General features: G+C 41.3%; 1 protein-coding gene across 4 annotated transcripts in view; it reads left to right on the top strand.

The window, feature by feature from the left end:
- RAB11FIP4 (RAB11 family interacting protein 4) overlaps window positions 1–12,387 on the top strand; it is a 122,626-nt gene that overhangs the window by 42,459 nt on the left and 67,780 nt on the right. For all 4 annotated transcript variants that reach the window (XM_086762483.1, XM_086762482.1, XM_086762481.1 and 1 more), the window contains exons 2-3: window positions 802–889; window positions 9,864–9,952. In XM_086762483.1, coding sequence (XP_086618609.1) covers window positions 802–889; window positions 9,864–9,952 — 177 coding nt within the window. The remainder of the gene's footprint in view (window positions 1–801; window positions 890–9,863; window positions 9,953–12,387) is intronic.

Genomic DNA, 12,387 nt, shown 5'->3' with positions numbered 1-12,387 from the left:
CAAAAGCCCCTCCTATCTAGACTGCTTTTCTCCCTCTTCCCCAAAACTCTCCTGAAAAATCTGCCAGACCTTCTTTGGGTGTGTTTAAATTCAGTATAATCTCATTTTATGGTGAGTAGTGATCAGAAAGTCTAAACTGTGAAGCCGAGATTATAAGCAATAAGTACATTGCTTGTTTCCATAGTGTAATGAACAGAACCATTCTCTGTCTTATCACATGAATATTTTTGTGCTGTTAATATACCTCTGTTTTCCTGTGCAAAGCATGTATTCGCTGTTGTGGCAAGGAAGTTTTATTTGATCCCAAGTGCCCAATGAGTTTTGTCTCCTACAGTCTAGATTCTTAAGGGAATTAGGCTACTATGGGTTGTGCACACCTTTATCTATACTTTCTCCTTCCGCAATAACTTCTGATAAGAGGGATGGAGATCACAAAGGTTTTAGGTTCCTATGAGCTGCATACACAACAAGGGCTCCTAGGGAAGGAGATTCTGTTAGCACCCTGCTCTACGATGAGAGACTAGATCACAGATTCACCCCATATTAAGCTGTTGAGATCCACATAGGAGAGTATTACTGTGTCCCAGCTGCGGAAGTTTTGGCCAGAGCACGTGCCTTACTCAGCATTAGATGATCCAACTATAAGACATGATTTCTCCTTGCAGAACGATTTGTTGGCTGATTCAAGTGAACATTATAGGTGTTCTTCCATTTGGGGTCTTCTGTAGAAGCTGTAGACCAACTGAGCAACAGATAATGCACCAAGCTCAACACATTTTATGATTTCTTTTTTTTTTTTAGGTGGAAAAACTGGCAAAGTACTTGGACCCAAATGATTTGGGAAGAATCAATTTTAAGGACTTCTGTCATGGGGTTTTTGCTATCAAAGGTAGGAGCATATTTCTTGAAAATTATCCCCTACAGTTCCACTAATGTTTCTCTGGTTGCAGAAGATGTGATATCAAAGACATCCTCTCTTTTGACTGTGGTTGTTCGTAGTGCGATCTCATGTATCAATGGTGAGCAATGCTAGAGTTCCTACATCCACAGGTGCTCGTGTATTGGTTTACTGTGTGATGTGGTTTAAACAAAAGTGATGTGGTTTAAAGACAAATGTAGCAGAATGAAGAGCAGCTTTGTGGTTAGCAGGCAGTACCAAAGTCTGATACTTCCAGGTTCTGATCTGGTTCTGCTGTTGACTTACCTAAGGAAGTTAGAGAGCCCTTGGGCTTTAGTTTCTCTACTAGGAAATGTAAGACTATTATACTGTTCTTGAGGTATCAGGAAGGTATAGTTAATTCATGTTTTCGCAGTGCCTGGGGACATGTATTGGAATGAAAACGGTTAATTACAGGTTGGCCATTCAAGCACTAAAGGCTGAAATGAGGTAGATCAACCATCTCCTTTGCAAAGAAACACAGTCCTTGACAGAAGGCATAGACATTATTATGCTTTATAGGTTAGCCAAAGGGCAACGAAGCAAACAGTGAAGGGAGACTTCAGCCATTTTGCTGCTGATTAGTTTTCTAGCTTCCCATAGTGAAATAATCCAGCCTGTCCTTTTCTGGATATGTAGTATGTCCTTAGTAAAGTGCCAGAGTGCTGTCACAGCCCAGAGGCTTCGCTTCAGGGACAGAGTGAATGTCAGAGCGACCATAGTGTGATTCCAGGAGAAGCCTCTGGAGAGTCTGCTACAATTAGGTTATTACAAAGCCATAATGATGCAAGAACGTAACACCACAGCAATTTTAATTAAAGTTTACAGCAGCTAAGGACAGTCTAAACCTATGTAAAATTACAATAAGAAGCTGCTCTTAGTACATGTTCATGGAGACACCTTCCAAGGTGATACTGATGTGTTTGAAGAGAAGGCAATAGAAAGCCCAGAAGGAGAGTTAACATATTAGTGTATAGACACTAAAGTCTATACTAGAGGTTTTCCTTGTCCAGGAAATGCTGTAGCAAACCAGGTTCTGGGTTAAATAAGACACAAGCTCTGTAAATAGTCTAGTAGTCCTCTGTAATTTGCAGTCTGAAGATGTGTACAAATGCACAAAAATATGATTAAGAAGGGATAGATGTGACCCAGAATAACATCTCTTCTCTAATAACTGTGCCTTTGTCCACAATGGGCAGTACCCTCAGTGAAGGAGTGGGCAGCTGTGTTTCCTTCTCTGTGAGGGACAGCTTGTGCATATTGACAGTTACCAGAGAATGATGATGCCCTAGGAGTTTTCATCCTTGCTCACCCTGTGGGAACTGATCCATGTATTCATATCCTAAGGTGTAGTCCTGCAAAGACGTGACTGAATCAAACTCTCTGGAATACCTTGTACTCAAAGCTTATGGATAGCTTAAAGCCCTTATGTGGGGCATATTACAGGTAGGGTCCAGATCATATGCTTGATGTATATTAGTACGTATATGTAAGCAGATAGAGAGAAATCATCCAGTTCTGCAGCATCACCTAGAGCTCTCTTAGCACATCGTCAGCATTGTCAACACTTACACAGTTCCAGTGCCAAGTGTGTACAATCGCAGGAGCAGTTGTATCTATTTCTGATAAGACATTGTTATGCATGCTTTCGTAACATCTCTTTAGAAAAGCTAGTTCTGTTGCTCACCTCATAGCACGGAAGTTTTACTGGTCTTTAGCTACCTGCCATACTTTTTCTCAAAAATGAAAGTGGTCATATTAAAGTTCAGAAAGGGTATGTCTACCTTTCAGAATGGAAAGTCTCCACCATGTTTTTACTGCTCACTTTTCAGTGCAGCCACATCCTAGGGGTAGCAGCAGGCTTGTTATTGAAGAAAAGCAATTTGTCTTGGCAGCAACAGATTATAAATATGATTCTTTGACATCTCAGCCTATTGCAATTGCTTGGGGCGATCAGATTAATAGAGCAAAATGAGATCCTACTATAAATCTGATATTTTTTTCAGTAATGTAGTATGAAGGTGTGTTATTCTTAGCACTGGAAGCCAAATGTTTAAATTCAAGCTTTACTATCCTAATGCCTTGCTATATTTCTTATTTTATGAGACTTCAAATTAATTTGTCTCTTAGATGCTTGCCTTTATAGTATGCTGAAGAAATTTTTTGCTGCACAGAGGTGATACAGTGCTTTTTCGTAGTTCAGTGCCTTGAATTTGTTTAAAGCATGAGATTTGAAGCATCTAGAACAACAGATTCAAATCTCAGTGGTAAAGAATTGTACTCTCATGACACTGATTTGAGCATTTCAGATCTAGGTATGGATCTTAGTGAAAAACTAAACCTTGGAACCCAAAAAAATCCTGAACATCGTAGTGTTCAATGTCTGCTCTGTAACTGGTTGTTAGCAGCTTGGCCTCCCTCCTCCATAAACCAGGGTATTTTTCACTCTTGCATGGTACAAATGAAAAGTGTTGTGTTCCTTTGTAAGGGGATATCAAGTCTTGCCTCCTCCTTAGTGCTTCCAAGCTGGATAAACCTCGTGACACATGAGTCATGTACCTCCACAGCAGCTGCTGGGACTGTCAGGTGGAAAAAGCAATTAATCTTCAGCTGCTGAGTAGCAGGAACTGTGGGGAAGGACGTACGGAGGAGTCTCACCAACAGCAGGGACCTTTGGAAGTGATGGAGAGGACTTTTTCAAGTGGAAGTATCTGTTTTAGAGGAGAGAGGTGTGTTGGAGGAACTCAATCCCTCTGCGTCTCGGATGGAATACTGGACAGGCAGGGTGCTTTCTATCTGTGGAAAGCCTTGCTTCTTTTTGCTGGTCCTTTGTGGATTAAAGGACTTTGCCTCAGCATCTGTGCTGAGCCCCTGCTGTCCGGGCTGCTGTCCCTATGCGATTAAGCTCTGCCAGAGACAGAGACAGACGTGCCATCAAATTTAAAGCTCTGCAGCAATTTCATTGGAATGACAAAATATGAAGGTTTTACTCCTGCTGAAGCTTCCCTCTCTATCTGCTCACTGCATGGCTTTATTGCTAATAACTGCATCAGTCTGGAGAGCAACTGCCATGAAATAACACCTGTACCCTCTTACCTAGCAGCTGTCTCGAAGCCAGTAGAGTCTAAGAAGTGGCACTGCTTAGAGACTTTGAGAACAGCCAGAATATCACTCAAAGTCTGAATTCCCATTGATTTCAGCAGGGTCAGCATGGGATCCATTACTCTTTGCTCAGTGGAGTCAATGACTGTTTTTGCTATACTGAATTTATTGTACTGACCCAGTAAATATTTCCTGCCACTTGTGATACTTAAAGGCTTGAGTGGAACTTTTATTTCTAATGTGCTGTGCAGGCTGGTGGGTTCCACAGTCAGGCATGTTTGCAGGACCAGGCTCTTGGTATGTTTAGCAGACTCTAATTGAGCCTGACCTGTTCCTTCTATTTATGTTGTTTTTTTCCAATAGTTTCGCTTCTTTGATATTCCGCTAAAAAACCCCAAACTCTGACAAATAAAGGGTGAGCTCCCCCTACTGACCCTGGTGTTGCAGCTCACAGAAATGAGAGGGTACAGCACGAGTACACATTAATGCAGAATTAAAAGATAAAGGCAAATGTGTTCCAACTTTACAGCTTATTTTAACCATTAAAACAACACTGACCACTGTGTAATAATTGGAGGGTAATAGGTTTCATAATGGGAGAGAGTGAGCCACGTTAGCACAGAGCATTTCTGCAGTAATGAATCCTTGTGCTTTAGCAGAATCACTGTTTTTTCAGAAGAAATCATACAGCTTTTTTTTCTCTTAGAGCAATAAAGTCTCTTCCTCATCTTGTAGAAATTTTAAGGTCATTTAAGTTATGCTCTGTTATTATATTTGAAAATGGAGAGTTGTGGGAGCTCCTTCATATTTATTAACGGTGTGGAAGAAGCACAGTGGTAAATTTATGTGCCTCTCCACCTGCAGCAATAGAAACCTTTAAATCTTCAAAATAGTAACACAGACCATTATGTGCCTTCAAAAATCCATCTCTGTGCTTCCCTGGATCTTTAGGCATCTAATTACTGCAGCTGGCTGGAAAGCTTCTAGAGGCAGTCTTTATGTGAGCAGATAAAAGTTTAAGGGTAGTTATGTTTCTCCATGAGTTCATAGGAATTTGGATGAAAACTCCAAGAATACAAATTTGCCCAAAGCTTTAAAGAAATTTTCAAAAAAGGAAGTTGGCTTTTCTGGTTCCTCAGACTGTGACAGGTTATCTGGACTGTGAAAGTATATGAAAATAAAATAGCATGACATTTGATGGGGTTTTTGGAAAACAAAGCTTTCCAAAGGAGAATATTTGTGGCCTTCTGTTTCCCTGAATATTTTTATTTTTTAATTTGCTTTTATAGTTTAATTCAGATGTTCCAAACAAACATATTTCTCACAAAACTAGTGCCAAGTTTTGACCATCTCTTTTAACTAACTTTAAAATCTAATTTGCAGCCCCATGACTGAGAACAGTATTGTACCAGCTTTGCCCTGAAGATCCAGTATGGAATAAGAGGTAGTTATGTTGCCGTCATGTAAAAGGCATTTATCTTTATTTGCTGATGTCAGTATTTGTAGTAGATATCAATACCAAAGACCAGGACAGCTGCACTAGCACAGGAATTTCAGTAAAGCACTGCAGAAAACCTCAGAGCCTGTATGAACCAGTTTAGGCTCGTAGCTACACATCTCAGACTTCACAGTACGCCGTAACTGGAGATGATTTGGTGAATCTATCCATTATTTTAAGAGTCACTTATTGACAGGAGCAGTACTTGGTATGGCTCCAAGGAGAAGGACTGTCACATAAATGTGAAAAGGTGAGCTCTCCTGTTGTAAATTACGCAATAGCAACTGAATTTGGTTACTCTTAAAAGTACTCCGGAGTTTTCTAAGACTCAACTAAATTTTACTAAATATAGCCTGAAACCATAAATGAGTCTAATACACCATTAAAGATCCAAGGGTATGTAAAGTAAAAAGTTATTGTGCTTAGGAAAAATGCCAGGAACAAACTACATTCAATTAGGTAGCCAGATTCGATTTCCTATAGTATTAAAATTGCTTAATTGCCTGTGAAAACTGCCTGATGCAGCATGGGTTAAATCTCTTTCTTGGAGCATTTGCAGGAAATCACTTTGCCAGTTGTGTTTATTTGTGTCCAGAATGTCTGTTTGCAAACTGACTGCTTGTATAGGGTAGGAAGACCAATTTTTTAAAAATGAAACTGAAGGTAAATTTGTAAAATTATCTTGTAAGATAAGTCACATCTGGCGTGCTTAGTGAACTGAAAAAAAGTTAAAGATTCATGTCTTCCCCTTCAGTGACTTGTAAACCACTTTCATCATCTTTGCTTAGGACTGAAGATGACGCTTTCCTGTTTCTGAACAGCCAGCACTGTGTCTTGAGAGTTTACGAGTCTAGCCAGGTATTTTCAAGAAAGGAAAAATTCTTAGATAACTATTTTCATAAAAAGAAAGGGTAAATGGCCTAGTGATTTTTGTGCTACTTGGAATTCTTGTTCTGCAGCAGACTTCTGACCAGGGACAGGTCACTTGCCGTTTTACTTCACTTTGTCCTGCAAAGCGCAAATAATTCCAAGCTCATATGCTACTCCCTAGCCCAGTTCTGGCCAAATGAACTGTGTTTGTTTATATATTTTTAGTATGAGAACAAATAGTTTTTAACTTAGATAGTTTAGATAAACTAGACTACAGAGTGATTCAGTGCTTTGTTAAACAAGAACTGATACATGTCTGTGTGTCAAATGGTCTTCTGAGTGACACAGCAAAGCTGCCTCTGTGCTGGCTCATCAGATGTCTTTATCCAGAGAATAAAGTTTATATATAAATAATATTTATTTATAAATGTATGTTTATAAATATAAATGTATAATTTATAAATTATATTTAATAAACAGCTTCTGGCCACTCTCATTTTGTGATCTGAATTAAGTTGTTTCTCCAGATACGCGATTGTTCCTGATCTGTGTCACCCTGGACAGTGATTTATATAATGCACAGCCCTTTAGCAGAGTGTTCCTCCATAGAGGGCATCCTTTTGTGGAGCTGCAGCAGTAAATACACAAGGACTTGAAACTCTTCTTGGGTTAGCACTTTGCCTCTATCCATTGCCTCACTACCATTGCAGTGCAGTTAAGCCTCCTTGCCAAGTGTTGCCCAAAAGTGTAGATGAGGAAATCTTCCCAATCGTAGGCAAGGGAGAGAGAACATTGACCACATTAAAACCTTATGATACAAGTAGGCATCCAAATGAATTATCTTTAATCAGCCATGTTAATGGCTTTCAGTTTTACCATTTCCTGGAAAGTGAAGTTATAGCAATAATGGGACATCTTAGTGCAGGAGGTCCTTAAAGCAGCCAGGAAGTATTCCTTCGCTTATTCGCAGTGGGTTATTTAGACAGATTCTAGCCTTGAGTGCATACTGTTACACAGCATGAAATACTCATTGTGGCAGTCCTGCAAGCCTAGGCAAGCATGTTTCTTCTCAGGAGTGGTACTGGAAGAAGAGTGCACCATGTTTGCCAGACTAGACTGCTCACTGTGCAAATTGTTGTCCAGGGCCTTAATATTTCCATACTGAGATTTGACAGACTAAATCTTGTTTTTTTTTTTTATTTTTGTTTTCTGTCTTGACTGTAATACATTAATTTAGCTCACTAGCATTTCCCAGGCTGCAAGCCAAAATATATTCTGGTAATAAGAAGGCATATGCACAATATTTGAGACACTCCAGTGTCCTCTCTTTATATTTGCCCCTTGTGTAAACCACTTGGAGTACTTGGCAAATTCAAATTATCATTTAGATAAGGAGAGTGAAAGGTGAGATATATTAGCACTCTTGCAGAAAAACACCAAATAAGAAAGCCGATGCATTGCCTGACAGTGTGCCAAAACCCACCTTCCTGGTGGTAAGGGGTGGCCCAAAGGAAAGACCAGCACCACAGTCCTCCAAAATTAAGAGATTCTAATTTCTGTCTTCACAGGGGAAAAGAGCAACAGAGAATTTATTCTTTAAATGCAGTTCTTAACAGGAATAAAACCAGTGGCACAATCTCACTTTGCTGCAGAAGCTGAAACAGGGAGAAAAGTCCTGCTGCCCATTGTCCATGTGACCCTCCTGAGATCTTAATGGTTGCTTCATCCACCATGTGCTGCTTCTGACATATGCCTGTGTGTGGGAGACAGGAACAACATACTGATCTCCCATATTAGGCTTCCTCCATCTGGTCACTTTTTCTGTTCTTTTAAGGACTCATTTCCTTTGTAAGGGACTCCCCTCCATAACCACAAGGTATCTTCACCCCTACAGATGTTATTTCTTTATTTAAAAAGCAAGAGAGAAGATCCACTAACAGTATAAACCTGTACAGTTGACGCTTTCTTATGTTACTTTTGTTTCCTCTGGCTCACCTGCCTCATAAGTGGGTATCAGTGTGTAATGTTACAGCCGAAAGTGTTGCGTTAGTGATGGGACAGAAGAGAGAAATACTGCTGGATAATTGCAGCTTCCAAGTAGGATAGTGTACAACACACGCTGAGAACGTTTCACACAGTTTAGGCCCAAGGCTGTAAGCTGGTGTCCTGGTTTCGGCGGGGATGGAGTTAATTTTCCTCTCAGTAGCCAGTGGCTTTTGGATTTGGGATGTGAAGAATGTTGATAAATGCACTGATGATAGAGTTGTTGCTAATGAATCCAAGGACACTGCCCAGCTTTCCAGGTCTCACTAATGTGCAGGTGCAGGAGGCTGGGAGCGATATGGACAGATTAATTGACCCAGACTGGCCAAGGGGAGCATTCCAGGCCATGAATGTTGTGCTCAGTACTTAAGTGGGGGCCAGGTGCAGGCATGGCTCCCGCTCGCTCCTTTGCTTGCTGCTTGGTTTCGTTTCCATGATTGCTGCTCGGGACGGGCTGTATCAGTCATTGGGACATCGGGTGGTGAGAAATCGTGCATTGTTCATTTTGTATATTTTGGTATCCTTATATTCTGTTATTATTGTAATTTTCCTTTGCTATCCCAGTAAACTGTCTTCGTTTCAACCCGCAAGTTTTCCTTTCTTCCCAATTCTCTCCCCGATCCCGCTGGGGAGGGGGAGTGAGAAACTGTGTGGTGACTCGGGCTAAACCACAACAGCTGGTTATTCTAAAATAACCTGGCCTGACATTACTGCCTTCTGCAGTTCAACATGCCAAGTGTGGCCATTGGTAATTAATGGGGAATGAGGCATTTGGTGATTTCAGTGTTTCTATATTTGTCTCAGGTTTTCAGATGAGAGAAGGACTGGGAGAAACACAGACATTGATTTTTCCAGCTGTTAATGTGGTTGTTAACAAAAGCAAACACAGAAGCTGAAAATCTTCAGTTGCAGTGCATAGATACTTGCTTGCCAAACACTGGACGTTCTGTGACAGAGCTCTTTTTGAAGGGGAATTTGTTACATTTAGATGTTGCCCATTTGTCACTTACACCACAGAAAATCAAAGGCAGCTCCACTGACACTAATGCACAATAGACACTGGCTCGTGCCAAGCCTGCAGATCCGGTGTTGGACTTCAGTGGGTTTCTGTCCCGCAGGAATTTACCGAGCCAAGCAATGTTCAGCTTCTGGTTTCATTGCAGTGTACTGTGTCTGTGCTGAAAGTCAGCATTGGTGTAATTGCACTTACTGAAGTGCCACATGCTGGATAATTTAAATGCCACATGAAAGGCAGAGCTTTGTTACAGCTATTTAAACATGTTCCAGAGCTAGCTTTCAAGGTTTTGTGCGTACAGATTAGCTACAAACCTGCGTTTCTACCTCCATTGTCCATTCAAGCTGCGGAAATATAAATTCTCAGCCTTACCATTTCCTCTTGTTTCTGTTTGCCAGGCTGTGAAGAGCTACTGAAAGATGTCCTGTCTCCTGAAAACTCTGGGCCTCAACACTACACGCCACAGTATGTTGATTACTATTACCAGGTAAGAAGCACCAATTCTGTCTCATATTAGTGGGCTGAAGAAGCCTCTGGAGTGATGTGTACTTGGGTCATTGTAAATGCTGTTTTCCTTGGCTTGCTGACTCTTCCTTCCTAGATTCATGACTGTTAGCAAGTCTTCCATGCTGGTTTAAGTTAAGCTGCATTTAACACAGGGTAGCTGTCAGCTGGTGTGAGAGTATTTAGGATTTGGATAGTGTTGCTCTTACGAGCCTTGGTATTCGCTTGGCTGTGAATGGAGAAATCACATACAAGCTGGCTGGCACCACACAAATGGAAAACACTGATTTGTATCTAATTAAATCAGTCAAACTTTGTAGGTGAACAAGTCCTCTGAGACCTTCTGCGGATAATAAACAGGGAACTCAACAGCTGTTGGGAAGCAGAAGCAATACACTTTTGGTAACCTTGATAGTATTTTGCCTGGTGGGTATAGCATATTTTCAAACCATTAAAGGTCTGCATCTTAATTTGACGGTGTCTGCACAGTGTAACAGGCAGGACAATGTTAACTTGCCTTTAAGCATCTATTTGTCTCTCCTTCATTTTATTTTGGTTTTAATCACCTCTACCCATGTAAATTCTTGAGATTAAAGGTACAGTTAGCATTGTACATTCAGATAAGGATTGCGTGTCAGTGGTGTTATGAGACTACAAGTGATCCTGAAATCAGTAGGGGAAACATTTTACCTTCCCAGGTGATGACGTGTGAGAACAATACTCATGTATTGAGGACAGACATGTGATAAGTATGCTGATGTTACAGCACCTCATGGTGTTATACAAAAAGGTTTCCACTGTTCATACAGGAAGTATAGAGACATTTCCTTTACCTCACTGCAGAAAATATCTGTCACAAAGGAGCCCTCCATGACTGCAAAGAGGAGGGCAGAATTTGGTCATAAACTTTCTTAATAAGGAAGAGTTGTCTGGGTTTATTGGCTCTTTTTGGTTGATGAAAATGACAGGCTGGTTTCAGTACTTGGGCTGTGGCAAGCTGACATCATCATCACTCTGCTTGTTTCTAAAACTAATTTTTTTTTTTTTTTTTGTAACTGATGACATAGATAGCCGCTATGCTGTTGCTTGGTTACCTTAACAGATATCATAAACCAAACTCCATTTTGCAGTAGATGATAGAGGCTATAAAATGGAAAGCAAGTTCTCTATAAACACTAGATGTTCCCCTATTTCTCTGCAGACATCGCAGACTAGTTCTGACATGCTTTGAAGGCAGGTGGCATGGTTGTTCAGTCTTTATTACTCGGGGATTTAATCTCTGCTGTCACCCAAAGATGTGCTGTGGAGAGCGCTTGAAGACAAACTGAGATGGCTGCAAACTGCACCACTCCTGCCACCTGTCCGCCAGGAGAGCCTGAGGTAGGAGTTGTAGTTGCTAATCCTGATAGCAGCTGATGAGTTTCCCATTTGAGTTCTAGATTTGTGCCTCTGGGAGAGGAAGGGGGCAGAGGGTTGACCCTTCCTGTTCAGAAAGAGTTGATCTGGCAATGCTGTGGTGGAAGTCTTGCTGATCATTCCTGGGTAGGGCTTCTGATGTCCACCTGCCACCCTATATGGTCCCTGCAGTTGGTGGCACCATAGCAGTAGGGTCCAGCAGCTGTGTTTGCCTGCTTCAGTTGGGCCAATGCAGTATTTGTGCAGCCTCTGAGCAGAAGCAAGTTCTTCCTCACCTACCCAGATGAGCTATCATGGTGGAGAGAGGACAGGAAACAGTGCACATTGTTGTACACTCTATGCTTATCTCACAGCTCCGCTGCACAGCTGCCCTCCAGAGAAGATAGTTTCCTCTAAAATCTCCAGGTCTTTCAGATGCAGTTTAGCGACTGTTCACTAGATGTCAGTTAAAGACTGGGAAAAGGCTGTGAACAGGCTCTGCACTTGCTTTAAGGATCCTCTGCTATGGTAGAAAGTTGAGAGTTTTTTATCTGATGAAACAGGGAACTGAGGCCCGGGTGGATTTGAGGTTATGACCACTGATGAGATTTGTTCCCCGTTCCCAAGGACGCACATACTGAAAAATATATGAGCTCTCCTTGCATCTCCCAGACCTTATTGAGTGTGAATTCCTGGTGATGTAATCAAGTTCATGGGCAGCTCCCAATGGCACAAATGGTAGTTGCCTGTCAAATCTGATCTTCATCTCAGTATACCCTTGCATATCTGTCTGATTCTCAGGTGCAGTCAAATACTCTGGCAGCAGGAGGACACATCTACTGTGATGGCATAAATAGGTCCTTTAAAAGGGAATGCATCTCCTTTATTCCACACAAGGGGTTGTACTTACACAAAGGCAGGTACTGAGCTGGTTCATTGTTATGCTGTCTGTATTCACAATGTGACTCGAGAGGAAGAGGAGATTTATCCTTGTCACATGTTATTTCTCCTGTCCCCTGCTTT

Source organism: Chlamydotis macqueenii, chromosome 18, assembly GCF_036417535.1.
Source record: "Chlamydotis macqueenii isolate bChlMac1 chromosome 18, bChlMac1.mat, whole genome shotgun sequence".
Lineage (NCBI taxonomy): Eukaryota > Metazoa > Chordata > Aves > Otidiformes > Otididae > Chlamydotis > Chlamydotis macqueenii.
The sequence above is the reverse complement of the archived record's forward strand: the minus strand, read 5'-3'. Positions and strand labels throughout refer to the sequence as shown.